General features: G+C 41.2%; 1 protein-coding gene and 1 long non-coding RNA gene across 4 annotated transcripts in view; both read right to left on the reverse strand.

Moving 5' to 3' along the window:
- Positions 1 to 259: 259 nt before the first annotated feature.
- Positions 260 to 12,593, reverse strand: LOC121586281 (chromosomal protein D1). 3 transcript variants are annotated; one of them, XM_041902864.2, is made up of 2 exons: positions 11,627 to 12,593; positions 260 to 2,070 (listed from the first exon to the last, which is right to left on the reverse strand). In XM_041902864.2, exons 1-2 carry the CDS (start codon positions 12,591 to 12,593, stop codon positions 1,880 to 1,882), a joined length of 1,158 nt encoding a protein of 385 aa, XP_041758798.1. In that variant the 3' UTR covers positions 260 to 1,879. The 3 variants fall into 3 exon arrangements, with proteins under 3 accessions (XP_041758798.1, XP_041758799.1, XP_041758800.1); XM_041902865.2 differs by lacking the exon at positions 11,627 to 12,593 and adding an exon at positions 3,685 to 4,031 and having other exon boundaries at positions 260 to 3,063; XM_041902866.2 differs by lacking the exon at positions 11,627 to 12,593 and adding an exon at positions 3,283 to 3,551 and having other exon boundaries at positions 260 to 3,063.
- A 10,421-nt stretch (positions 12,594 to 23,014) lies between these two features.
- The window catches only part of LOC121586282, a 40,588-nt gene continuing 36,117 nt past the window's right edge, over positions 23,015 to 27,485 (reverse strand). The window contains exon 4 of the long non-coding RNA XR_006003924.1: positions 23,015 to 23,338. This is a non-coding gene — a long non-coding RNA (uncharacterized LOC121586282). The remainder of the gene's footprint in view (positions 23,339 to 27,485) is intronic.

The raw sequence follows: 27,485 nt of genomic DNA on the forward strand, positions 1-27,485 counted from the left end.
TAGTAATTCCCTTTAGTTTAGACTTTTTAAAAACATTTGAAGAAGTCTTAATGTTGCTGCCGGGACACTAATGTTGCTGCATGATGCTAATGACATAAGCACCGAGTGGGTCCAAGCAATGGTGTGAACGTTCCACCACCAACTTTTTTTTCCTGACCAGCCAGGAAGATATGTTTCTATCAAAATCTCAATTTATTCACCACATTCTGCTTTTCAAATAATTAAGCTTTACAATCCTACAAAATAATGACAAAATAAGTCATCTTTTAGTTTTTATTGAGATTAAAAAACATCAACAAATAAAACAAAGTTTGACATTTCACTTTATTACAGCAAACTTTCTAAATATTTGCTCTCTCTAACAAAACTGAAATTCACATTACCCTCAAATTAATGTTGGGGTGGTTTCCCAGACCTGTTTCTGATCACAGAGATACATACTGTATGTTTTACAGTATGTATCTATATCTCTATAGTTCTAACTGCTTCTTCAAAAACATTGTTACAAACCAAGAACATTGAATTAATCCAAGCAACATAGGAAAACATGAAACTGTAACAAACTTTGGTCACAGGAACATGAATTCATACAAGTGATAGATTCTGTTGTGTACCTCAATTACTATTGAGTTGTATAGTATGAACTGTTGTAATGCAGTATGGTCAAGCACATCATTCATTAAAGAAACAAATACTAGGCTAGATGAAGACATGTTTAACATACAATCTTGAACAACATTTACACACAAATTCGACCAGAGTCTGTGAAACCAAGCCATCCACTTCAGTTGAAAGCCAAGTGATAAAAAAACTAGCAAAAAGAGCTGACAGCTAACATAAAAAAGTAAGTCTTAAAAAGAACTGTGAGGAGTGATGTTGAGTGAATTACAAGGATGATACTGGCAAACAAAACCCTCACAGTAGTCAATAGCTGTACATCTTCTGAGAGAAATCTTAGGGATGATGGATTGGAAGTTTACAGTTACTGTCTTTTTTTTTTTTTTTTGTCTTGACTCCATAAGGTGAATTATGCAATGAACCAAGTGAAAGAAAGTGAAACTATGATTATGGTGCATTCCCAAATGACACCATATTCCCTTTATAGTGCACTACTTTTGACCAGGGTCCATAGGGCTTTGGTCAAAAGTAGTGCACTTTATAGGTAAAAGGGTGCCATGATATTGACACTAACAAAATCTGTTTCGAAACAAAGATAGCTGGGAAGGGGAATGGGAAGTTGTTATATTCAAAGCTTTGGCAATTAAGGCAAATAAAATTACAAGACATTAGCAATTCGAAAACTGCAGAGCTTTAGGAGAGATAAGACAACAATTAAAAGCATGTTCATGATTTTTTCTATTAAAAAAAAAAACGAAAAACAAAATACTTAACAGATTCGATTGATTTAACCCATTTTAGCTTATTTGGATAAGTCTGCACTGACCAATACAAGATTAACAAACCTCAATGAGAATATCAACATCTATAGGATGTGCATGGAATTAGAAACAGTATCAATAACAGTACCGGGGAAGAATCTAAATGGGATTAGTCTGGACCGACCAATACAAGATTAACAACTGTCAATAAAATTGTCTTCACATCATTCAAGCTATGGATGACAAAGGAAATACAAAAATGTACTTGCTTTTTCACATGGTTTCCACAAAGGCATCAAACCATAAAAAAATAATAGCAAGAGCAAATAGACACGTAGGTTAGTTGAGAAAACAAGAAAGAGTTGGGTAAGAGCTTAGAGCTATCACATTAATAAAATGTTAAAAACATGTCCGTTCATCTTACAAGATGCTACTGATATTTTGTGTTTCCCGGCAACAAGCTATGTTGTCTCGTTCAGTCTGCTCCACCTAGGTTCCTTTTACTTTACAACCTTTTTGGTTGAGCCAGGCTTTCTACCCCGCCTCTTAGGAACAACCACTACTTTCTTCTTTATGGCTGCCGCTACCTTACCAGGTTTGCTAGACTTGCGACGACCACTGCGTGGTTTGATTTCCTCTTCCTCGTCATCTTCTACTGGAGAAAAGTATTCGTCCTCATTTCTCTCTGTATCTTCATTTTCCTCCAAGGCAGCTTCATCTAACACATTTGCTTTACCGTTGGAGCAGCGGTAAAGCCTTACTATTGGAGAAACAGTGCACCCCTGTTTGGCTGGGGGTGCACTGTTGGACCTATCCTTCTCTGCTGCTCTCTTGGCTTTGTTTGCATTGAAGGAGCCTAAGGGGCGGCCCCTCTTTTGCGGGGAACCATCTTTAGCGGGGGGGTTGGAAATCTTAGAAGTTGGAGGTGGGTTTTTCCGTAAGTGGGCACCTTTACCTGTTATTGCCTTGCGTGGACGGCCTCTTCCCCGTGGCTCGGCAGAGGTGGGTGTGGCGGGGGGATCCACGCGGGGATGGATGCGCGGCCTTCCGAGAGGCTTCCACACTCTAGGTCCCTTAGGTTGGCTTTTCGGTTTCTTTCTCTCCTCTTCCTCCTCGGTTGACAGCAGGTTCTTCCTCGGCCTACCCCTTTTTTTTTGTTGTTTAACTTTTTTGGGCCGGCCACGCTTCAGAGGTGCAGTTGTCTCTGCTGAAACAGCATTAGGGTCAACCTCTTTACGTGGCCTGCCCCGTGGCCGCTTGTCTAGTACCGTCAGTATCTTGGGTTTCTTGGAGCCTGATCCTTTGGGCCTACCCCTTCCCCTCTTAGGTGGTATAGGCCTGCCATTAGACAAGGCTTCACCTGACTCCTCTTCACTACCAGTACCAGCAGCATCCATCTGTCCTTCTTCCGACACGGTTGCCGCTTCCTCTGACACTGTTGCCCCTTCTTCTGACATTTTTGCCCCTTCTTCTGACATTTTTGCCCCTTCTTCTGACATTTTTGCCCCTTCTTCCGACACTGTTGCCCCTTCTTCTAACATTGTTGCCCCTTCTTCTAACATCGTTGCCCCTTCTTCCGACATTGTTGCTTCTTCTTTCATCTGTTTTCTCACAACCTGGCGCCTTCCTTCTTTCCTTCCAGCTCACTTCCTAGGAGGTCTTGTGAACTACTTGGGGCTTCCAACTGTAAAACACATATCGAGAAGGTTACAATACAAACAAAATTGTATTCGTGCATCCCTTCATTACTACATAAAACTGGCCTACGTGGGCACGAGAAAGTGTAGCTAACATGTCTTGTAATATGTACCGTAAACACATACTGTGTTTACTGATTGCAGTTTCTTCATTTTGTGATTGGTAACGTTGCAATTATGTATATGGAAAGGTGCACAATACTAACACAATCTGATATGACAGTCTCCATCTCCTCCATAAGTAAACTAAAGTTGATCCATTGAAGCGACTCTGAAATCTAGCTAGCTAGTATCCTGATTCAGTGACTGTTTTGGTTAGTAGTAGCTAGTTAGCTAACTTTACCAGCTGTTCGAAGCAACATTACATGCACCTTCTACGACAGGGGGGAGGGGACTAGCTAGCTAACTAAATGGACTTTAAAAGAAGCTAGCAAACTAGCTAACCACGTAGCGTCGCTAGCTTGTCATCTTGACAAAGCTAACTAACTGGCTACCTAGCAGTAGCACGAGCGCGTGCGACAGCCCTGGATCGCAAGCTAGCTAACGCCGTTACCTTGCTAGCTAAGCTAGTTGAATGAAAATACCACCCTGCGCAGCATACGCCTCACCTTGGTAAAATCCTTGCTAAGATGGTGATGTCTACACTTTTATCAGATATCGTTTAATATCACGAAAGTCGATAGATGTTTAATCGGTCTTTGTTGTTCTTTTTTTTAGCTAGCTAGCGATTTGAATTTCAACCGGACGTTGTGGTGGGTGGGGGCTGATTTGGAAGCCCCTACTACTAAAGGCAAGTGAAACCACGTTTTTCAGTTCCGTTCCCTGAAATAAAAAATATATTGTCTTTCACAGGACACTGATGACACTTATGGAGAGTGCTTTCCTTGAGCAATTATTTAAAATGTTCATAATAGCATCATAGCTCAGATTGATTTCCATTGAAAGCCTGGGAAAATGCGTAGGCTTCTTCTGGATGCTCTGGAGAAGGGATGAGCTGAACATTCTTCTTCTGTGGGTTTTATGGCAGACTACAACCCCAAAAGGTGTATTGCTGCCACCAACTGGACGAGGTTAAAAATAAAACCCATTCGTCATAGAGAGAACTAACTTAATCCACCAAAAATAAAACAATAAATAATCACATTGACAAAACCAAAACCCCAAATTCCCACTTTTTCCTTCCTTCAAATCCTCATATCTCCCTTCTCAGGCTCTATGACCTGAGAGGGTGGTATGGCTTATGACAATACTCCTTGCAACTCTTCCGCCGAGAAGTCTTTCCGTCCCAGGAACCATCCACAATGATGTCTATTTCCCTGGACTTCCTATCCACCTTGGCAGTGCCATTAATCACCATAGCTATAAAGGCCACAAAGTCCACCTTCTTAACCTTTAACATATCTGGGTCAAGCTGTTGAACGGCAACCCCTGCAGCCTTCAGTGAAGACCTATCCACCACCATTGACTATTCAGGAGCAGCATTCAAACCCTCAACCCTTTTAACAGCCGCTGCATATGAAATGCCCCGACTTTGGTCACATTCTCTTTCCCCCTTGTTGGGCATTCCAAATAGGTGGCACATTGGTTACCACCACAATTGCAACATGTCACATTTTCATCACTTTTAAAACACATGATATGATCTTTTCCACAACTTGGACATCTCGGCGTCTCCCTTCTGCAGACACTTGATCACACTGCATTGGTCTTGGAATAAATGCTCTGACTCTGCAGTTTATATATCCCAAATGCACTTGAGTAGTGAGAGATTCCATACAAAAAAACTAAAGAACAGATAGACCCTTCACTTTTTCTTAATTCACCACACGATTCATCCGACGAGCATCAATAACTCCAGGAAAAGTATTAATCTCTGCAACATCGACTTCCCACGAAACGCCAGATATTACACCCTTGAGGGGTGCCCTGTTCCGAAGAGACACACAGGACACATCAAACTTCTCAAATCGGGTGAGAAGCAACACATGTTCCTTCTAAACCTCAGAAGAACAAAAAATCTAAACAAGCCTGCCTCTCGTGATCCTCACAGCCTTCACTTTACCCAGCACTCTCTCTACCCGTTTTGATATTTCAAATGGATTCTTCAAAATTGGCAATCCAATCAGCTGCTCCTCATAAACAAAACGTACTCCTACAAGATAAGAAGGGATATTCTCATCACTGTATGCTTCTTTGCTCCGTTTCCTATTCTTTTGGACAATATTCCAATTCTCCTTGATTCCCCCGCCATTATATTCACGCTCCACATCAGTGTCTGCTTCCGCCATCTTTCTCCTCTCTAACCGATGATCTTCCATGATGGAGAGTGAATGTTTTGTACAGTGCCAACAGCTGCCAACCCTGCTAGATCTACTGGTCTTTGGATCATGAAAATTAATATCTCATCAATGAATTAGTTATTAATTGCTAGATGTACCTGTGTTCTTGTGACTGTTAGCTTGAAATTGCAAACTTTTAGATACAAACATTAGTTTTAAAAAAATCAGTGAGAGTAACAGTAGTTTATGGTATTGAAGCAAACGGAGGGACAGAGACATAAACCTGTGGAGCTGGCGTTCAAGGCAAACACCCTATATGCATTGCGCCAATAGGGTTAACCCACTTAGGAATTGTAATGTGGCTCAATAGCGAGGATCGCTACACTGCCCCCTTGGAATGGGAAGGCTTCGACTACCTCATTCCCCTCATATGTCCGGCCATGCGTTCCGATGGCCTCATGTCCACCTTCCCACTTCTGACACCAATGTAGTGAATGGAGGGAGTGGGCCATTAACCTGTGTCGCTGGCGTGAAAAGCAAACACCCTACACATCATGTCAATATGATTCACCTACTTGATGGGAATTGCAAGGTGGCTCATTAGGGAGGATCACTACAGTATGGCTGAGAACTTTTACAGCTACTGTATAAAATAATATGGCATAGGTCTATAACTGTAGAAATAATGAAAATATACAGTATATCAGGCACTACTTTTGTTAAACTTTTTAGAAAGTTTGATTTATTTTCGCACCACTTGATTTGCTACCGTTTCTTTTCCCTACCTCTATATTTTGTTCTCATGTCTCCATAGACAGGAAAAAGAGGGGGGAAGGAGATTAAGGTAGAGAATAGGTATGCGGTAACAGATGAGTGATGGAAGCAGAATGAATAAGAAAAATATATACAAATTGTATGTGTGTGCGCGCAAGTGCGTGACCCTGTACGTGCCTGTGTGTGGGATATGGAGAGAAACAGAGGGAGAGAGCTTGAGAGACAATCCCAGAGAGACTGTGTGTTGAACCCGCTGCACCCTAATACCCCTACCCCCTCCCTGCATGCTTTGCCATGGTTACGAGACAGGGCTCCCAATGCAGGCAGTTCATGTGTTTTTCAGCAGCAGGGGTGAGCTGGGTACTAATGTGTCTCGGTCTGTCTCCTCAGTAAATGGCACAATCAATATCAACTGTCCCAGGATGCACCACCACTAGCAGAGGGCCAGGGAAACCACCAAGCTGCCAGCATGGTTGGATAATGTAAGGTGACTGAAATATTCTGCTTTCATAAAATGTTACGCTTTTTTCAAATGAAACAAAATACCTTGCTTTTGTTAAAGCTTTTAGAATTAGTTTGTGAGTTAGGGAAAATAAGAGTAATTAAAGATCAAATTTTTTAAAATCAAATAATTTTTGTACATTATATTAGCACAATTTATTGCACAAGAGCTTCCTTTTTATGTCAGCAATTTTTGTTTTCAGTAAATTATTTTGATACGTACAGTCAGGTCCAAAATTATTGGCACACTTGATAAAGCAAAAAACACTATAAAATAAATAATACAAATACTGAGCTACTGTATATTGTATGCTCAAAAACATTTGAAAATTATTTATATTTTATTGTTCAGAGAAATACATTTCGTTTAACAAGTAATCTTTTTTTTCTCAAAAAGATAGGGGTCAAAATTATTGGCACCCCTGTTTTCTGTTTTCAATACCTCACCTTGCGAGGATAACGACACAGCCTTTTTCTAAAATGTTTTATGAGATTGGAGAACGCATAGGGCGGGATCTTAGACCAATCCTCCATTCAGAATCTTTCCAGATCCTTGATATCCTTTGTCCGCTCTTAATTAAAGGGGCAGTGTTGTATTTTGAGACAGGCTTGAATGTGTATATAAACCAATAGGCAGAGGAGTACCCTACATTGTCTAATTCTCTGTATGGAAATAATAATAATAATAACAACTTTTTTTTGTAAAGTGGTCTCTTGCATCATACAACACACTACCCATGGTGTTACAGACCAAGTAAAAAATAATTAATTAAAGTCAAGCCCTTCATAATTTAAAAACTTTATAGGGCGGCAGGTAGCTTAGTGGGTAAGAGCGTTGCGCCAGTAACCGAAAGGTCGCTGGTTCTAATCCCCGAGTAAAAACGTTTTTAAAAGTCACATGCAATGTAGGCCTGCATTGAACACCACATATAGGCTACTGTAGGCTATATCATAGAAATCAAAAACTATTTCCATGTAAAAATGTTATGGGATTTGCTCCATTGGTTTTGTTGGTAGGCCTACATTATAACTCAAATATCCACAATAGCCTATTGGCTACTATCTAAAACTGTAAGGGTACAGCCTCAGTGTCCACTGTACACGCGCGCCGGAAGTTGCACAAACATTCTCACAAGGTTCAAGTTTCCGCTCGTAAGACCTCAAATGTGCTCAGTGCCCCAAAAAATTTGAGGGAACATTGCCAGCAACACTCCGTATTATTCAGAGCCCCATGAAATGACACCACATATAGATTCTATAGACCCTACTGAGTATGCCCAATGGAATGGGCGGAGTAAAAAGGGCTGCTGGGTATTTAGACCACTTGACTTTTTCCACATTTTGTTAAGTTAGACTTATTCTAAAATGGATAAAAAAATAAATAGATTAAATCTATTCAATCTACACACAATACCCTATAATGACAAAGCATAAACAGGTTTTTAGAAATGTTTTCAAATTGATAAAAAAAGAACAACTGAAATATTACATTTACATAAGTATTCAGACCCTTTGGCAGTGATTACAGCCTTTAGTCTTCTTGGGTATGATGCTACAAGCTTGGCACACCTGTATTTGGGGAGTATCTCCCATTCTTCTCTGCAGATCCTCTCAGGCTCTGTCAGGTTGGATGGGAAGCGTCGCTGCACACCCATTTTCAGTTCTCTCCAGAGATGTTCGATCTGGTTCAAGTCCAGGCTCTGGTTTGGCCACTCAAGGACATTCAGAGACTTGTCCCGAAGCCACTCCTGCGTTGTCTTGGCTGTGTGCTTAGGGTAGTTGTCCTGTTGGAAGGTGAACCTTCTCCCAAGTCTGAGGTCCTGAACAAGTTTTCATGAAGGATCTCTCTGTACTTTGCTCCGTTCATCTTTCCCTCAATCCTGACTTGTCTCCCAGTCCCTGCCGCTGAAAAACATCCCCACAGCAGGATGCTACCACCATGCTTCACCGTAGGGATGGTGCCAGGTTTCCTCCAGATGTGACGCTTGGCATTCAGGCCAAAGAGTCCAATCTTGTCTTCATCAGACCAGAGAATCTTGTTTCTCATGGTCTGAGAATCATTTAGGTGCCTTTTGGCAAACTCCAAGCGGGCTGTCATGTGCCTTTTACTGAGGAGTGGCTTCCGTCTGGCCATTCTACCATAAAGGCCTGATTGGTGGAGTGCTGCAGAGATGGTTGTCCTTCTGGAAGGTTCTCCCATCTCCACAGAGGGACTCTGGAGCTCTGTCAGAGTGACCATCAGGTTCTTGGTCACCTTTTCCCCTGATTGCTCAGTTTGGCCAGGCAGCCAGCTCTTGGAAGAGTCTTGGTGGTTCCAAACTTCTTCCATTTAAGAATGATGGAGGCCACTGTGTTCTTGGGGACAGTCAATGCTGCAGAAATATTTTGGTACCCTTCCCCAGATCTGTACCTCGACACAATCCTGTCTCGGAGCTCTACGGACATTTCCTTCAACCTCATGGCTTGGTTTTTGCTCTGACAAGCACTGTCAACTGTGGGACCTTATATAGACAGGTGTGTGCCTTTCCAAATCATGTCCAATCAATTAAATTTACCACAGGTGTACTCCAATCAAGTTGTAGAAACATCTCAAGGATGATCAATGTAAACAGGATGCACCTGAACCTCCATTTCTAGTCTCATAGCAAAGGGTCTGAATACTTATGTAAATAAGATATTCTTTTATTTTTATTTTATACATTAGCAAACATCTAAAAACTGTTTTCGCTTTGTCAGTATGGGGTGTTGTGTGTAGATTGATGAGGGGAAAAAATAATGTAATCAATTTTAGAATAAGGCTGTAATGTAACAAAATACTTTCTGAATGCACTGTATAGACTCTGGCGCTTCATCATTCTACATTCTGTAGAATGTTATGTTCTTTACATTCATTTACTTAAGCTCCAACCATTTATCAATGTGCTCCACCTTATATTATTGATATTATATAAAGTAGTAATTCCCTTTAGTTTAGACTTTTTAAAAACATTTGAAGAAGTCTTAATGTTGCTGCCGGGACACTAATGTTGCTGCATGATGCTAATGACATAAGCACCGAAAGTGGGTCCAAGCAATGGTGTGAACGTTCCACCACCAACTTTTTTTTTCCTGACCAGCCAGGAAGATATGTTTCTATCAAAATCTCAATTTATTCACCACATTCTGCTTTTCAAATAATTAAGCTTTACAATCCTACAAAATAATGACAAAATAAGTCATCTTTTAGTTTTTATTGAGATTAAAAAACATCAACAAATAAAACAAAGTTTGACATTTCACTTTATTACAGCAAACTTTCTAAATATTTGCTCTCTCTAACAAAACTGAAATTCACATTACCCTCAAATTAATGTTGGGGTGGTTTCCCAGACCTGTTTCTGATCACAGAGATACATACTGTATGTTTTACAGTATGTATCTATATCTCTATAGTTCTAACTGCTTCTTCAAAAACATTGTTACAAACCAAGAACATTGAATTAATCCAAGCAACATAGGAAAACATGAAACTGTAACAAACTTTGGTCACAGGAACATGAATTCATACAAGTGATAGATTCTGTTGTGTACCTCAATTACTATTGAGTTGTATAGTATGAACTGTTGTAATGCAGTATGGTCAAGCACATCATTCATTAAAGAAACAAATACTAGGCTAGATGAAGACATGTTTAACATACAATCTTGAACAACATTTACACACAAATTCGACCAGAGTCTGTGAAACCAAGCCATCCACTTCAGTTGAAAGCCAAGTGATAAAAAAACTAGTAAAAAGAGCTGACAGCTAACATAAAAAAGTAAGTCTTAAAAAGAACTGTGAGGAGTGATGTTGAGTGAATTACAAGGATGATACTGGCAAACAAAACCCTCACAGTAGTCAATAACTGTACATCTTCTGAGAGAAATCTTAGGGATGATGGATTGGAAGTTTACAGTTACTGTCTTGACTCCATAAGGTGAATTATGCAATGAACCAAGTGAAAGAAAGTGAAACTATGATTATGGTGCATTCCCAAATGGCACCATATTCCCTTTATAGTGCACTACTTTTGACCAGGGTCCATAGGGCTTTGGTCAAAAGTAGTGCACTTTATACGTAAAAGGGTGCCATGATATTGACACTAACTAAATCTGTTTCGAAACAAAGATAGCTGGGAAGGGGAATGGGAAGTTGTTACATTCAAAGCTTTGGCAATTAAGGCAAATAAAATTACAAGACATTAGCAATTCGAAAACTGCAGAGCTTTAGGAGAGATAAGACAACAATTAAAAGCATGTTCATGATTTTTTCTATTTATTTTTTTAAACGAAAAACAAAATACTTAACAGATTCAATTGATTTAACCCATTTTAGCTTATTTGGATAAGTCTGCACTGACCAATACAAGATTAACAAACCTCAATGAGAATATCAACATCTATAGGTTGTGCATGGAATTAGAAACAGTACCGGGGAAGAATCTAAATAGGATTAGTCTGGACCGACCAATACAAGATTAACAACTGTCAATAAAATTGTCTTCACATCATTCAAGCTATGGATGACAAAGGAAGTACAAAAATGTACTTGCTTTTTCACATGGTTTCCACAAAGGCATCAAACCATAAAAAAATAATAGCAAGAGCAAATAGACACGTAGGTTAGTTGAGAAAACAAGAAAGAGTTGGGTAAGAGCTTAGAGCTATCACATTAATAAAATGTTAAAAACATGTCCGTTCATCTTACAAGATGCTACTGATATTTTGTGTTTCCCGGCAACAAGCTATGTTGTCTCGTTCAGTCTGCTCCACCTAGGTTCCTTTTACTTTACAACCTTTTTGGTTGAGCCAGGCTTTCTACCCCGCCTCTTAGGAACAACCACCACTTTCTTCTTTATGGCTGCCGCTACCTTACCAGGTTTGCTAGACTTGCGACGACCACTGCGTGGTTTGATTTCCTCTTCCTCGTCATCTTCTACTGGAGAAAAGTATTCGTCCTCATTTCTCTCTGTATCTTCATTTTCCTCCACTGAATCATAAGTTGTATAATCAACTTTCGCAGTGTTTCTCCTGCCTCTTCGCCTCTGGGCTTGTAAGGCAGCTTCATCTAACACATTTGCTTTACCGTTGGAGCAGCGGTAAAGCCTTACTATTGGAGAAACAGTGCACCCCTGTTTGGCTGGGGGTGCACTGTTGGACCTATCCTTCTCTGCTGCTCTCTTGGCTTTGTTTGCTTTGAAGGAGCCTAAGGGGCGGCCACTCTTTCGCGGGGAACCATCTTTAGCGGGGGGCTTGGAAACCTTAGAGGTTGGAGGTGGGTTTTTCCGTAAGTGGGCACCTTTACCTGTTATTGCCTTGTGTGGACTGCCTCTTCCCCGTGGCTCGGCAGAGGTGGGTGTGGCGGGGGGATCCACGCGGGGATGGATGCGCGGCCTTCCGAGAGGCTTCCACACTCTAGGTCGGCTTTTCAGTTTCTTTCTCTCCTCTTCCTCCTCGGGTGACAGCAGGTTCTTCCTCGGCCTACCCCTTTTTTTTTGTTGTTTAACTTTTTTGGGCCGGCCACACTTCAGAGGTGCAGTTGTCTCTGCTGAAACAGCATTAGGGTCAACCTCTTTACGTGGCCTGCCCCGTGGCCGCTTGTCTAGTACCGTCAGAATCTTGGGTTTCTTGGAGCCTGATCCTTTGGGCCTACCCCTTCCCCTCTTAGGTGGTATAGGCCTGCCATTAGACAAGGCTTCACCTGACTCCTCTTCACTACCAGTACCAGCAGCATCCATCTGTCCTTCATCCGACACGGTTGCCGCTTCCTCTGACACTGTTGCCCCTTCTTCTGACATTTTTGCCCCTTCTTCTGACATTTTTGCCCCTTCTTCCGACACTGTTGCCCCTTCTTCTAACATCGTTGCCCCTTCTTCTAACATCGTTGCCCCTTCTTCTAACATCGTTGCCCCTTCTTCCGACATTGTTGCTTCTTCTTTCATCTGTTTTCTCACAACCTGGCGCCTTCCTTCTTTCCTTCCAGCTCACTTCCTAGGAGGTCTTGTGAACTACTTGGGGCTTCCAACTGTAAAACACATATCGAGAAGGTTACAATACAAACAAAATTGTATTCGTGCATCCCTTCATTACTACATAAAACTGGCCTACGTGGGCACGAGAAAGTGTAGCTAACATGTCTTGTAATATGTACCGTAAACACATACTGTGTTTACTGATTGCAGTTTCTTCATTTTGTGATTGGTAACGTTGCAATTATGTATATGGAAAGGTGCACAATACTAACACAATCTGATATGACAGTCTCCATCTCCTCCATAAGTAAACTAAAGTTGATCCATTGAAGCGACTCTGAAATCTAGCTAGCTAGTATCCTGACTCAGTGACTGTTTTGGTTAGTAGTAGCTAGTTAGCTAACTTTACCAGCTGTTCGAAGCAACATTACATAAAACTGGCCTACGTGGGCACGAGAAAGTGTAGCTAACATGTCTTGTAATATGTACCGTAAACACATACGACGGGGGGGGGGGGACTAGCTAGCTAACTAAATGGACTTTAAAAGAAGCTAGCAAACTAGCTAACCACGTAGCGTCGCTAGCTAGTCATCTTGACAAAGCTAACTAACTGGCTAGCTAGCAGTAGCACGAGCGCGTGCGACAGCCCTGGATCGCAAGCTAGCTAACGCCGTTACCTTGCTAGCTAAGCTAGTTGAATGAAAATACCACCCTGCGCAGCATACGCCTCACCTTGGTAAAATCCTTGCTAAGATGGTGATGTCTACACTTTTATCAGATATCGTTTAATATCACGAAAGTCGATAGATGTTTAATCGGTCTTTGTTGTTCTTTTTTTTAGCTAGCTAGCGATTTGAATTTCAACCGGACGTTGTGGTGGGTGGGGGCTGATTTGGAAGCCCCTACTACTAAAGGCAAGTGAAACCACGTTTTTCAGTTCCGTTCCCTGAAATAAAAAAATATATTGTCTTTCACAGGACACTGATGACACTTATGGAGAGTGCTTTCCTTGAGCAATTATTTAAAATGTTCATAATAGCATCATAGCTCAGATTGATTTCCATTGAAAGCCTAGGAAAATGCGTAGGCTTCTTCTGGATGCTCTGGAGAAGGGATGAGCTGAACATTCTTCTTCTGTGGGTTTTATGGCAGACTACAACCCCAAAAGGTGTATTGCTGCCACCAACTGGACGAGGTTGAAAAAAAACAAGGTAAAAATAAAACCCATTCGTCATTGAGAGAACTAACTTAATCCACCAAAAATAAAACAATAAATAATCACATTGACAAAACCAAAACCCCAAATTCCCACTTTTTCCTTCCTTCAAATCTCTATATCCCCCTTCTCAGGCTCTATGACCTGAGAGGGTGGTATGGCTTGTGACAATACTCCTTGCAACTCTTCCGCCGAGAAGTCTTTCCGTCCCAGGAACCATCCACAATGATGTCTATTTCCCTGGACTTCCTATCCACCTTGGCAGTGCCATTAATCACCATAGCTATAAAGGCCACAAAGTCCACCTTCTTAACCTTTAACATATCTGGGTCAAGCTGTTGAACGGCAACCCCTGCAGCCTTCAGTGAAGACCTATCCACCACCATTGACTATTCAGGAGCAGCATTCAAACCCTCAACCCTTTTAACAGCCGCTGCATATGAAATGCCCCGACTTTGGTCACATTCTCTTTCCCCCTTGTTGGGCATTCCAAATAGGTGGCACATTGGTTACCACCACAATTGCAACATGTCACATTTTCATCACTTTTAAAACACGTGATATGATCTTTTCCACAACTTGGACATCTCGGCATCTCCCTTCTGCAAACACTTGATCACACTGCATTGGTCTTGGAACAAATGCTCTGACTCTGTAGTTTATATATCCCAAATGCACTTGAGTAGTGAGAGATTCCATACAAAAAACAAAAGAACAGATAGACCCTTCACTTTTTCTTAATTCACCACACGATTCATCCGACGAGCATCAACCACTCCAGGAAAAGTATTAATCTCTGCAACATCGACTTCCCACGAAACGCCAGTGTAGTGTATTAAGATTATGTCTTTGTTAAATGTTTTTCATGAAGAAATGGAATGTTGGTTATGTTAGTATCAAAAGGCAATGTTTAGTATAATGTCATATACAATAGACAGGAAGTGTGTGTTGTAGACAGGGGAGACTGGTGATTGGCCAGAGGAGGGAGTTTCATTGTTTATAAATAAGGGGGTTAGGCGAGGAAGACGTCAGAACGGCCATGGCAATCTGAGGAGCCGTTCTCCAGACCTCGCGAGTCTGTTACTCATGCTGAAGCTTGTGGTCTGAATAAACCTTATGATCAACGTTCAGTATGAGCAGACTCCTTTTGTTCATCAGCAATAATTGCCACCACTCACTCGATACGACACCAGATATTACACCCTTGAGGGGTGCCCTGTTCCGAAGAGACACACAGGACACATCAAACTTCTCAAATCGGGTGAGAAGCAACACATGTTCCTTCTAAACCTCAGAAGAACAAAAAATCTAAACAAGCCCGCCTCTCGTGATCCTCACAGCCTTCACTTTACCCAGCACTCTCTCTACCCGTTTTGATATTTCAAATGGATTCTTCAAAATTGGCAATCCAATCAGCTGCTCCTCATAAACAAAACGTACTCCTACAAGATAAGAAGGGATATTCTCATCACTGTATGCTTCTTTGCTCCGTTTCCTATTCTTTTGGACAATATTCCAATTCTCCTTGATTCCCCCGCCATTCTATTCACGCTCCACATCAGTGTCTGCTTCCGCCATCTTTCTCCTCTCTAACCGATGATCTTCCATGATGGAGAGTGAATGTTTTGTACAGTGCCAACAGCTGCCAACCCTGCTAGATCTACTGGTCTTTGGATCATGAAAATTAATATCTCATCAATGAATTAGTTATTAATTGCTAGATGTACCTGTGTTCTTGTGACTGTTAGCTTGAAATTGCAAACTTTTACATATAAACATTAGTTAAAAAAAGATCAGTGAGAGTAACAGTAGTTTATGGTATTGTAGCAAACGGAGGGACAGAGACATAAACCTGTGGAGCTGGCGTTCAAGGCAAACACCCTATATGCATTGCGCCAATAGGGTTAACCCACTTAGGAATTGTAATGTGGCTCAATAGCGAGGATCGCTACACTGCCCCCTTGGAATGGGAAGGCTTCGACTACCTCATTCCCCTCATATGTCCGGCCATGCGTTCTGATGGCCTCATGTCCACCTTCCCACTTCTGACACCAATGTAGTGAATGGAGGGAGTGGGACATTAACCTGTGTCGCTGGCGTGAAAAGCAAACACCCTACACATCATGCCAATATGATTCACCTACTTGATGGGAATTGCAAGGTGGCTCATTAGGGAGGATCACTACAGTATGGCTGAGAACATTTACAGCTACTGTATAAAATAATATGGCATAGGTCTATAACTGTAGAAATAATGAAAATATACAGTATATCAGGCACTACTTTTGTTAAACTTTTTAGAAAGTTTGATTTATTTTTGCACCACTTGATTTGCTACCGTTTCTTTTCCCTACCTCTATATTTTGTTCTCATGTCTCCATAGACAGGAAAAAGAGGGGGGAAGGGGATTAAGGTAGAGAATAGGTATGCGGTAACAGATGAGTGATGGAAGCAGAATGAATAAGAAAAATATATACAAATTGTATGTGTGTGCGCGCAAGTGCGTGACCCTGTACGTGCCTGTGTGTGGGATATGGAGAGAAACAGAGGGAGAGAGCTTGAGAGACAATCCCAGAGAGACTGTGTGTTGAACCCGCTGCACCCTAATACCCCTACCCCCTCCCTGCATGCTTTGCCATGGTTACGAGACAGGGCTCCCAATGCAGGCAGTTCATGTGTTTTTCAGCAGCAGGGGTGAGCTGGGTACTAATGTGTCTCGGTCTGTCTCCTCAGTAAATGGCACAATCAATATCAACTGTCCCAGGATGCACCACCACTAGCAGAGGGCCAGGGAAACCACCAAGCTGCCAGCATGGTTGGATAATGTAAGGTGACTGAAATATTCTGCTTTCATAAAATGTTATGCTTTTTTCAAATGAAACAAAATACCTTGCTTTTGTTAAAGCTTTTAGAATTAGTTTGTGAGTTAGGGAAAATAAGAGTAATTAAAGATCACATTTTTTAAAATCAAAGAATTTTTGTACATTATATTAGCACAATTTATTGCACAAGAGCTTCCTTTTTATGTCAGCAATTTTTGTTTTCAGTAAATTATTTTGATACGTACAGTCAGGTCCAAAATTATTGGCACACTTGATAAAGCAAAAAACACTATAAAATAAATAATACAAATACTGAGCTACTGTATATTGTATGCTCAAAAACATTTGAAAATTATTTATATTTTATTGTTCAGAGAAATACATTTCGTTTAACAAGTAATCTTTTTTTTCTCAAAAAGATAGGGGTCAAAATTATTGGCACCCCTGTTTTCTGTTTTCAATACCTCACCTTGCGAGGATAACGACACAGCCTTTTTCTAAAATGTTTTATGAGATTGGAGAACGCATAGGGCGGGATCTTAGACCATTCCTCCATTCAGAATCTTTCCAGATCCTTGATATCCTTTGTCTGCTCTTATGGACTGCCCTCTTCAATTCAAACCACAGGATTTTAATGGGGTTCAAGTCCGGAGACGGAGATGGCCATTGCAAAATATTGATTTTGTGGTCAATTAACCATTTATTTGTAGATTATGATGTGTGCTTGGGGTTGTTGTCTTGCTGGAAGATCCACTTGCAGCCAAGTTTCAGCCTCCTGGCAGACGCAACCAGGTTTTCTACTAAAATGTCCTGGTACTGGGTAAAGTTCATGATGACCTTATAAATGGCCCCAGGACCAGTGGAAGCAAAATAACCCCAAAACATCAAAGATCGGAAAGTATTCAGACCCCTTCCCTTTTTCCACATTTTCTTACATTACAGATTATTCTCAAATTGATTAAATAAATATTTTCCCTCATCAATCTACACACAATAATCCATATTGACAAAACGAAAACAGATTTTTAGATTTTTTAAATACCTTATTTACATACACTACCGGTCAAATGTTTTAGAACAACTACTTATTCAAGGGTTTTTCTTTATTTTTACTATTTTCTACATTGTAGAATAATAGTGAAGACATCAAAACTATGAAATAACACATATGGAATCTTGACATTCTCTAGACCAGCTTCACCTGGAATGCTTTTCCAACAGTCTTGAAGGAGTTCCCACATATGCTGAGCACTTATTGACTGCTTTTCCTTCACGCGGTCCAACTCATCCCAAACCATCTCAATTTGGTTGAGATCGGGGGATTGTGGAGGCTAGGTCATCTGATGCAGCACTCCATCACTCTCCATCTTGGTAAAATAGCCCTAACACAGCCTGGAGGTGGGTTGGGTCATTGTCCTGTTGAAAAACAAATTATAGTCCCACTAAGCCCAAACCAGATGGAATGGCGTATCGCTGCAGAACTGTTTTAGCCACGCTAGTTAAGTGTGCCTTGAATTCTAAATAAATCACAGACAGTGTCACCAGCAAAGCACCCCCACACAATAACACCTCCTCCTCCATGCTTTACATTTTACATTTACATTTTAGTCATTTAGCAGACGCTCTTATCCAGAGCGACTTACAGTTAGTGAATACATATTTTTTTTATACTGCCCCCCCGTGGGAATCGAACCCACAACCCTGGCGTTGCAAACACCATGCTCTATCAACTGAGCTACATCCCTGCCGGCCATTCCCTCCCCTACCCTGGACAACGCTGGGCCAATTGTGCGTCGTCCATGAGTCTCCCGGTCGCGGCCGGCTGCGACAGAGCCTGGATTCGAACCAGGATCTCTAGTGGCACAGTTAGCACTGCGATGCAGTGCCTTAGACCACTGCGCTACTCATTTTACGGTGGAAAATACACATGCAGAGATCATCCGTTCACCCGTTCACAAAGACTTAATATTAGGAAGGTGTTACTAATGTGTTGGAACCAAAAATCTCCAATTTGGACTCCAGACCAAAGGACACATTTCCACCGGTCTAATGTCCATTGCTCGTGTTTCTTGGCCAAAGCAAGTCTCTTCTTATTATTGGTGTCCTTTAGTTGTGGTTTCTTTGCAGCAATTCGACCATGAAGGCCTAATTCACACAGACTCCTCTGAACAGTTGATGTTGAGATGTGTCTGTTACTTGAACTCTGTGAAGCATTTATTTGGGCTGCAATTTCTGAGGCTGGTAACTCTAATGAACTTATCTAACTCTGGGTCTTCTATTCCTGTGGCGGTCCTCATGAGAGCCAGTTTCATCATAGCGCTTTATGGTTTTTGCGACAGCACTTGAAGAACCTTTCAAAGTTCTTGAAATGTTCAGGATTGACTGACCTTCATGTCTTAAACTAATGATGGACTGTCGTTTCTCTTTGCTTATTTGAGCTGTTCTTGCCATAATATGGACTTGGTCTTTTACCAAAAAGGGCTATCTTCTGTATACACCCCCCCCTACCTTGTCACAACACAACTGATTGATCAAACGTATTAAGAAGGAAATACATTCCACAAATTAACTTTTAAGAAGGCACAGCTGTTAATTTAAATGCATTCCAGGTGACTAACTCATGAAGCTGGTTGAGTGAATGCCAAGAGTGTGCAAAGCTGTCATCAAGGCAAAGGGTGGATATTTGAAGAATCTCAAATATAAAACATGTTTTGATTTGTTTAACACTTTTCTGGTTACTACATGATTCCATATGTGTTATTTCATAGTTTTGATGTCTTCACTATTATTCTACAATGTAGAAAATAGTACAAATAAATGAAAACCCTTGAATGAGTAGATGTGTCCAAACTTTTGACTGGTGCCTTCGGAAAGTATTCAGACCCCTTGACTTTTTCCACATTTTGTTACGCTACAGCCTTTTTCTAAAATGTATTAAATTATATTTTTTCAATCTACACACAATACCCCATAATGACAAAGCAAAAACAGATTTTACTAAGTACTTTGTTGAAGCACCTTTGGCAGCATCAAGTCTTCTTGGGTATGAAGCTACAAGCTTGGCACACCTGTATTTGGGGAGTTTCTCCCATTCTTCTCTGCAGATCCTCTCAAGCTCTATCAGGTTGGTTGGGGAGTGTTGCTGCACAGCTATTTTCAGGTCTCTCCAGAGATGTTCGATCAGGTTCAAGTCTGGGCTCTGGCTGGGCCACTCAAGGACATTCAGAGACTTGTCCCGAAGCCACTCCTGCGTTGTATTGGCTGTGTGCTTAGGGTCGTTGTCCTGTTGGAAGGTGAACCTTTGCCGCAGTCTGAGGTCCTGAGCGCTCTGGTGCAGGTTTTCATCAAGGATCTCTCTGTACTTTGCTCCGTTCATCTTTTCCTCGATCCTGACTAGTCTCCCAGTCCCTGCCACTGAAAAACATCCCCACAGCATGATGCTGCCACCACCATGCTTCACCGTAGGGATGGTGCCAGGTTTCCTCCAAATGTGACCCTTGGCATTCAGGCCAAAGAGTTCAATCTTGGTTTCATCAGACCAGAGAATCTTGTTTCAGTGGGACCTTATATAGACAGGTGTGTGCCTTTCCAAATCATGTCAATCAACTGAATTTACTACAGCTGGACTCCAATCAAGTTGTAGAAACATCTCAAGGATGATCAATGGAAAAAGGATGCACCTGAGCTCAATTTCGAGTCTCATAGCAAAGAGGTCTGAATACTTATGTAAATTAGGTATTTCTGTTTTTTAGTGTTAATTTTTTTCTAAAAACCTGTTTTTGCTTTGTCATTATGGGGTATTGTGTGTAGATTGCTAAGGATGTTTATTTATTTAATCCATTTTAGAATAAGGCTGTAACTTTAAAAAATGTGGTAAAAAGTCAAGGTGTTGGAGTACTTTCCAAAGGTACTGTGTATATATATATATATATATATATATATATATATATATATATATATATATATATATATATATATAGAGAGAGAGAGAGAGAGAGAGAGAGAGAGAGAGAGAGAGAGAGAGAGAGAGAGAGAGAGAGAGAGAGAGAGAGAGAGAGAGAGAGAGAGAGAGAGAGATTATTATGCCCCTACCCCCTTCTCCACTGGTTGGAAAACATTACAATTCAATATATATATATAGACACTGAATGTACAAAACATTAGGAACACCTTCCTAATATTGAGTTGCACTCCATTTTGCCCTCACAACAGCCTCAATTCATCAGGGCATGGACTCTACAAGGTGTCGAAAGCGTTCCACATGGACAAAAAGGCCGTGCAACTTAATATTAGGAAGGTGTTACTAATGTTTTGTACACTCACTGTATAACGTTTCTTTCCTAATCGCACTGGACTCCAAGTGTATCTGCAAATCAACCAATAACTCCAATCTTAATTCGAACTCTCAGATGTCCACAGACTAAGCCATCTTTCCCAGGACACTAACATTTGACTATTTCCTTTTGCAATACATCCTTCAATTTTACTGTGATGTTTTATGAGGGTCTTGAACCTCTCTATTTGTACCATTTCTACCGAGATTGCCCTAAAAATAAATACTTTACCTAAGTGTCACGAATTCAGCCGAGGCTGCCCCTCCTCCTTGCTCGGGCAGGCTTCGGCGTTCGTCATCACCGGAGTACTAGCTGCTACCGATCCATGTTTCTATGTTCTACTTGTTTTGTCTGTATTGGTCTCACCTGTTTCCCATCATGTAATTTTGTCTTCCCTATTTAACTCTCTGTCTCACACTGTGTGTTGTGCGTGTTTGTGGTCCTCTGTTTGTGGTCCTCTGTAGCTCAGCTGGTAGAGCACGGCGCTTGTAACGCCAAGGTAGTGGGTTCGATCCCCGGGACCACCCATACACAAAAAATGTATGCACGCATGACTGTAAGTCGCTTTGGATAAAAGCGTCTGCTAAATGGCATATTATATTATTATTATTATATTATATTATTATAATATTATTATTGTTCATGTTTTGGTTGTCGTATGTGAGCGGGTTTGTTCCTCCCTGCGTGGAGGTATGTTCATTAAGATACCTACGAGTAAAGTACGTTTTTCGATTAGCTCTGTGTCCTGTGCCTGACTTCGTCCTACCGCATTACACTGACGCCTTGACACCAAGAGTATAATCATATTTCCCATTGATTGATCGTGGTTTTTCAAATCTCCTAACAGTACTGTTTGTAGGTCAATCTGAACACAGACTTTATGACTTAACAACCACTCCTGGACCTGACTCCAAAAGCGAGCCACCGAAGGATAGTACCAAAAGAGATGATCTATTGATTCTGTTTCTTCGTGGCAGAGTCTGCACAGGGCTGACTGTTCAATGCCCCATATATTGAGCATTCTTTTTGTGATGAGAATCTTACATAATAAGTTTAAATTAAAAAGATTGGATTAATGCTTCTATTGTTGTTTTGTAAATCAGTTCATTAACCCGACGCCATGGTATTGGGACATAAAAACTCTGTTCCCAACTATCTTGAATTATATGCGGCCTAGTTGTCGAACCTCTCGACCTTAAGCAAAACCGATAAATTTTATTATTTATACTAGTCATTTTAAGCCATGCATGGTTTTTCATTGGAGGCAGACAAACCAATTCATTCCTTTCTCTTTTGAGTAATTGCCTCTTCCATTTTTGTGGCAGAGCTGCGATGAGTTGGTTATACTCCATACACCTTAATTAATTGCTTGTGTGACATAATTTTACCGTCCTTATTTACAATGTAATTCATAAACATGATCCCTCCCGTATACATTTTTTCCAAGAAAATGTGTGTTTCCTTTATCAGTACATTGGAGTTTAGCCATAATAGTTGCTAATAATAATAATATGATTCTATCAAAAGACAATTTTGTGAGGGTCCCCTACCAGAAATGTACATGCTAAAAACATATTAATATACATTAATTTCACAATAACAACATTTATTGTAACACAAATCGAGAATTGTAACATAAAAAATGCATTCCACCAGTCTTTGCTTTCATAAACACCTTAAAGGTTGTTTGGAGTGCCTTTTTAGTTCCAAAATACATTACAAATGCATAGGAAACAGGTTATCAAGTCATTTCACGTGCGATGAAACATGTTAGAATTGCAAACTGTGTTTATTTTGCGTCAAATTTCCAGAAGGGTAACTGATGCTTTAGGTGGTAATATTTCCATGCTTTCTTGGCTGTTCATCCGATGACATCTTCTTGATCCCGATTACATCATTCTACCCCTCTCCTAATAGTTTTTTTTATTCACCCAAATTCTGATGAACTTGCATGCAGCCTTGTTCCCAAGGACCTCACCTGTGACCTTTAAAGTAATCACAGGTTAAGGGTCTCAGGGACAACGAAACACGCTTAGATATAAGTCTCTAAATAGACATATGAAACTATTTGAGGATAAAAGTACAACACAACAAAGATAATAGAGTATATCATATTATTATGTCACAATCAGAGGCATTGGTTGAATGATGGTGGGAGGTGTATAAAGGCTTTTATTACAAAACGGCGAACAGAAGTTCATGGGAAACGTACTTATGACGATCCCTGAAAGAAAGAGTCAATCTGACACTAGTTTGGATAGCATACAATTGTGTTGAGTGTGTTGGGTTGGTGAACGGCTCCACCTCATAATGGCTCATCTCTAAACTTGCCAGAGATGTTACCTGGAAGGTGAAAAGAAGACAGGGGTAAGAAATCATTGGAAGGTATTGATACGCAGTACTATTCTTGTGTTTTCATTTTAATCATTCATGACCATAGGACATGGGCCATATCCTAAAATCAGACATGAAGATATTGTATATGCATTTCATTCCTCTAGCCGTCCAATTTCTATGTACCCAACATTACCCCCTAGTGGTAGACAGACAGAAAAAGTTACTGTTGAAAGAGACTGACAGACTAATTGTCTAAACCAGGGATGGGCAACATTGATTGGGAGGGGGCCACACATTTTTTAAACTCATCATGAGGGGCCGCAGTGGCTTGTGGGTCTGCGTACCCACACCAATATTCTAGTTTAAATATATATATTGAAAAAATGTAATTGATTCTACTCTAGTCTATATTAGACAAACATTGAAATATAACTAAACATATGCTTTCTTAAAAAGTAAAAAAAGGCTTAAAACTACGAGATACTACCAATGCGCTAAGTTTGCTGCATGCATGTTAAAGACATATGGTGAAGATGGCCTTCACAAGCAGCAAGAACACATCTCAGAGCTCATGCAACGAAAGACATATATGTAATGCAAATAAACCCAACAGAACAAAGGTGCATGTAGAATGTACTGTACTGTCTGAAATTAGACCCCTTCAATGTCCTCTTGTCCCTCTAGTTTTCCCTGTCCCAGATTTACGAGCTCCTCCTTTCTCTCCAAAGCATGAGCGCACAAGAGGAAGGTGGATGAAGAAAACCAGAGAGAGGAGGAGTAGAAACACAATGCAAAAAGAAACAGGATGAATGTGAGAGAAGAAATGAAAAGAGTATAACGGTGGCTAGCCTAAGAGGTCAGATAGATAGCTTCTCTCTTTTCGTTTGCCGGTTCGCTCGAGTGTGTCCACTCACCATTTCGGCTCTAGCTGGTGGAGAATTTGTGTTCCTTCTGTGAACACACACTCACACACATGACTGTGTGCACATACGTACACACAAATGCATGCACATACTGTACATACATACACTCACATGCAAACATGCACAGTCGCACACACTCTTGATTAGTGATTGATCCATTACCCCACTGAGAAAAAATGACAATTATTCCATCGGTAAAGGAAATAAAGCACAATAAACCCTATCCTGCTCCATCTTCACTGTCTTCCTTTTTTCAGGGCTGTAGCCTACACAGAAAAATGAAAAAAGCACCCGCTCTACTCCCCCGGCTTTTTCTCTATTTTTTGCCTTTCTCATCTCCTCCTATCCCTCTCACAGGCTCTGTCCCCGTCTCTGTTTGTGGCTGTCTCCCTGTGCCAAGTCAGATCCCTAATTCTCCGGGCGATTAGAGTCCAAGCAGCCAGTGTGTGAGACAGGTACACACAGACAATCGCATTGATGCCACTACTGCTGTACCTACAGCCATACTTCCCCAACCCCCTACCACGAACACCAGCCAGCGCCTCCATCTCTGACCCCCTCCCCTCATAAATCTGTATCACCTATATGCATCGCACACACACAAACACACACAAAAACACATATGCAAGCTTCCAGTCCATCTTTCTCTCTCGCCTGCTGACATTCTCACCACTCTGTCCCCGCCTCCCCTGCTCTGTCTCTCACCCCCTTTCCCCTCATCTCCATCTATCCCCTTTTCCTCCTCCCCCTCTCACTTTCTCTCTCTATTTATCGCTCATACTCTCACCCTTGTGTTTTTTTCAGGCGTGACGTCTTGTCTCGCCCATCTTGCAGTCTGTGTGCGTGCATGTGTGTCTTTACGTGTGTGTGTCTATCTGTACGTATGTGTGTGTGCACGCGCGCATGTGTGGTGTGTGTGCTCGTACGCTGCTGTGCTCGTGCATCTGGGAAAGAGAGTACATGTGTGTGAGAGCTGGAGGGAGGGAAGGAGTGGGGGAAGGTGGCAGGAGCAGACAGATACTGAGGCTGTGGTATTCACACAGCATGAGGATCAAAGCCACATCAAGCCCAAAGGTGATTAACCTCACAGTCACTTTGTCCGACTGCCACCCTCTTCACTTTGATACACTGGGCATCTAAACAACATACATAATAATAATAATAATATGCCATTTAGCTGACGCTTTTATCCAAAGCGACTTACAGTCATGCGTGCATACATTTTTTTTGTGTATGGGTGGTCCCGGGGATCGAACCCACTACCATGGCGTTACAAGCGCCGTGCTCTACCAGCTGAGCTACAGAGGACCACGTCTATCATCATCTCTACATCTGAACAACACTCCGTAACCTCTGCAGCAAATACGTACCTAAGAATCTGCCTCTTATAAATATCTCTTAATATAGATATTTTACAGTTAGAATCCCAATTATAATATGCATATAACTGTCATCCCTTCATTGATAATTTCTACTTGGCACAGACACATTTATCTCAAATTCACACATGAACAGATTCACTGTGAAATTATTTTCATGTTACGTGATTCACTTCTTCTGCGCTACGGTTGTGTAGCGCTTTTAAACCAACACAAGTTGTATGTGAATATAACACAATCAAGATAAAGTAATATGAGACAATTGGTTATCATATCAAGAATGAAACATAAATGGTTGACGGCAGAAAGGAATGCCGGAAAGTAAAAAATAATTAAGTGCCCCCACAAATCCATGAATGGCACAAAATTCCAAAATAGCAGACAATAGTTGGCACTAGTGCCATGCTGGGTATATTTATTCTGTTGGAGGAGAGATTAAGGGAGTCTTTCAATGAGTGCGTAAAGAAAAGAGCAGCGGCAGACACAGATTGCTGATGTATGCTCTTTTTCCCTCCTTACTCGAGCACAGCAACGCAATGCGGATACTGACTGTCTGAGCCACTAGCCAGACACACTGGGGGGACTTAGGGGGAGTGGAGGGGGGTTGTAAGGAGAGGGGGAAGGCAGTATGGTGGAGGAGCTCAAACACAAGCTCCCATGTGTTTGGAAATATTGATACTAATGGTTGTACATATTGTCACACTTCCCGCAACCACACAGAACAGCAGACTCTTGTGAAGATGTCAAATTTACGAGATCACTGTAGAAACCTGTCACCTGTCCATTTTATTCAAAGCCTATATAATCCAGGGCGTGTGCCTATTTTTTTTACTTAACTTTTATTTAGTCAGGGGAAACCCATTGAGACAGGGTTTCATTTTGAAAGGTGCCCCGAGTACAGCAATACAACAATATAACAGTACAAAATGATCACTCTAACAAAACAAAAACAAAACTACATTACAACTTTCAACATTACAACCAAAACAATCTCTTAAATCAATCAAAACAACTGCAACTCTCATTCAACACATCTAATACTAGAGTCTTAAACTGCCCTGGCAGCACCAGAGAATCAAGATGCAAGGAGATCTGCAGGCTAGTCCAAGAATGGGGGCCATTAAAACTGAAAGCGGATCTACCTAGATCGGTACGGACTAGTGGAACCTCAAGAGTTAACCATCCCTGTGAACGGGTTTGGTGTTTTAAATTTCAAACAGCACAGTGAGGTAGGTTGGAAGCTTTTTCAGCAGAGCTTTGTAAACAAAAAGGGAGTAATGAAGTGATCTACAGGACTTTAGTGATGAGCATTAAAACCTGTCACGTGATGAAGTGAAGTACGCTGTGGTAGACTCCATCCAAAGGTTTTAGTGGTGTCTGCTGCATTTTGATAAATGGTGTCACCATAGTCCAAAACTGGCGGAAAAGTTGATTGTACAATCTGCTTCCTGCGGTTTAGAGACAGTCAAGATCTATTTAAAAAAAAGAAGCCCACTTTAAATCTTAACTTTTTAACTAGCTCTTCCATATGTTTTTTATACATTAGATCTTTATCAATCCAAACACCCAGATATTTAAAGGCGGGAACCCGCTCAATGAGAGAACCATCCAATGAGTAAATACAGTTCCTTCAGAAAGTATTCATATCCCTTGACTTATGTCCGCCCTCGTCTCCTGCCTTTCGGGGAAAGCCCTGGATTGGGCCAACGTGGTCTGGAATGAAGGAGGAGCCGCGTTGGACAACTACGGGGAGTTCGCTCGCCTCTTTCGGGCTGTCTTCGATCACCCGCCTGAGGGTCGAGAGGCGGGCGTGCGGCTGGTCCACCTGAGGCAGGGGACGAGGACCGCGCA

Source organism: Coregonus clupeaformis, chromosome 17, assembly GCF_020615455.1.
Source record: "Coregonus clupeaformis isolate EN_2021a chromosome 17, ASM2061545v1, whole genome shotgun sequence".
Classification (NCBI taxonomy): Eukaryota; Metazoa; Chordata; class Actinopteri; order Salmoniformes; family Salmonidae; genus Coregonus; species Coregonus clupeaformis.

Bases quoted from the DNA above. Each gene is read 5' to 3' on its own strand.
- LOC121586281 (XM_041902864.2), bottom strand. From the start codon at position 12,593: ATGAAAGAAGAAGCAACAATGTCGGAAGAAGGGGCAACGATGTTAGAA. The intron at 2,071-11,626 runs ATACAGAGAGAA...AGGAAAATGAAG, and splicing joins TTCAGTGGAGGAAAATGAAG to ATACAGAGAGAAATGAGGAC.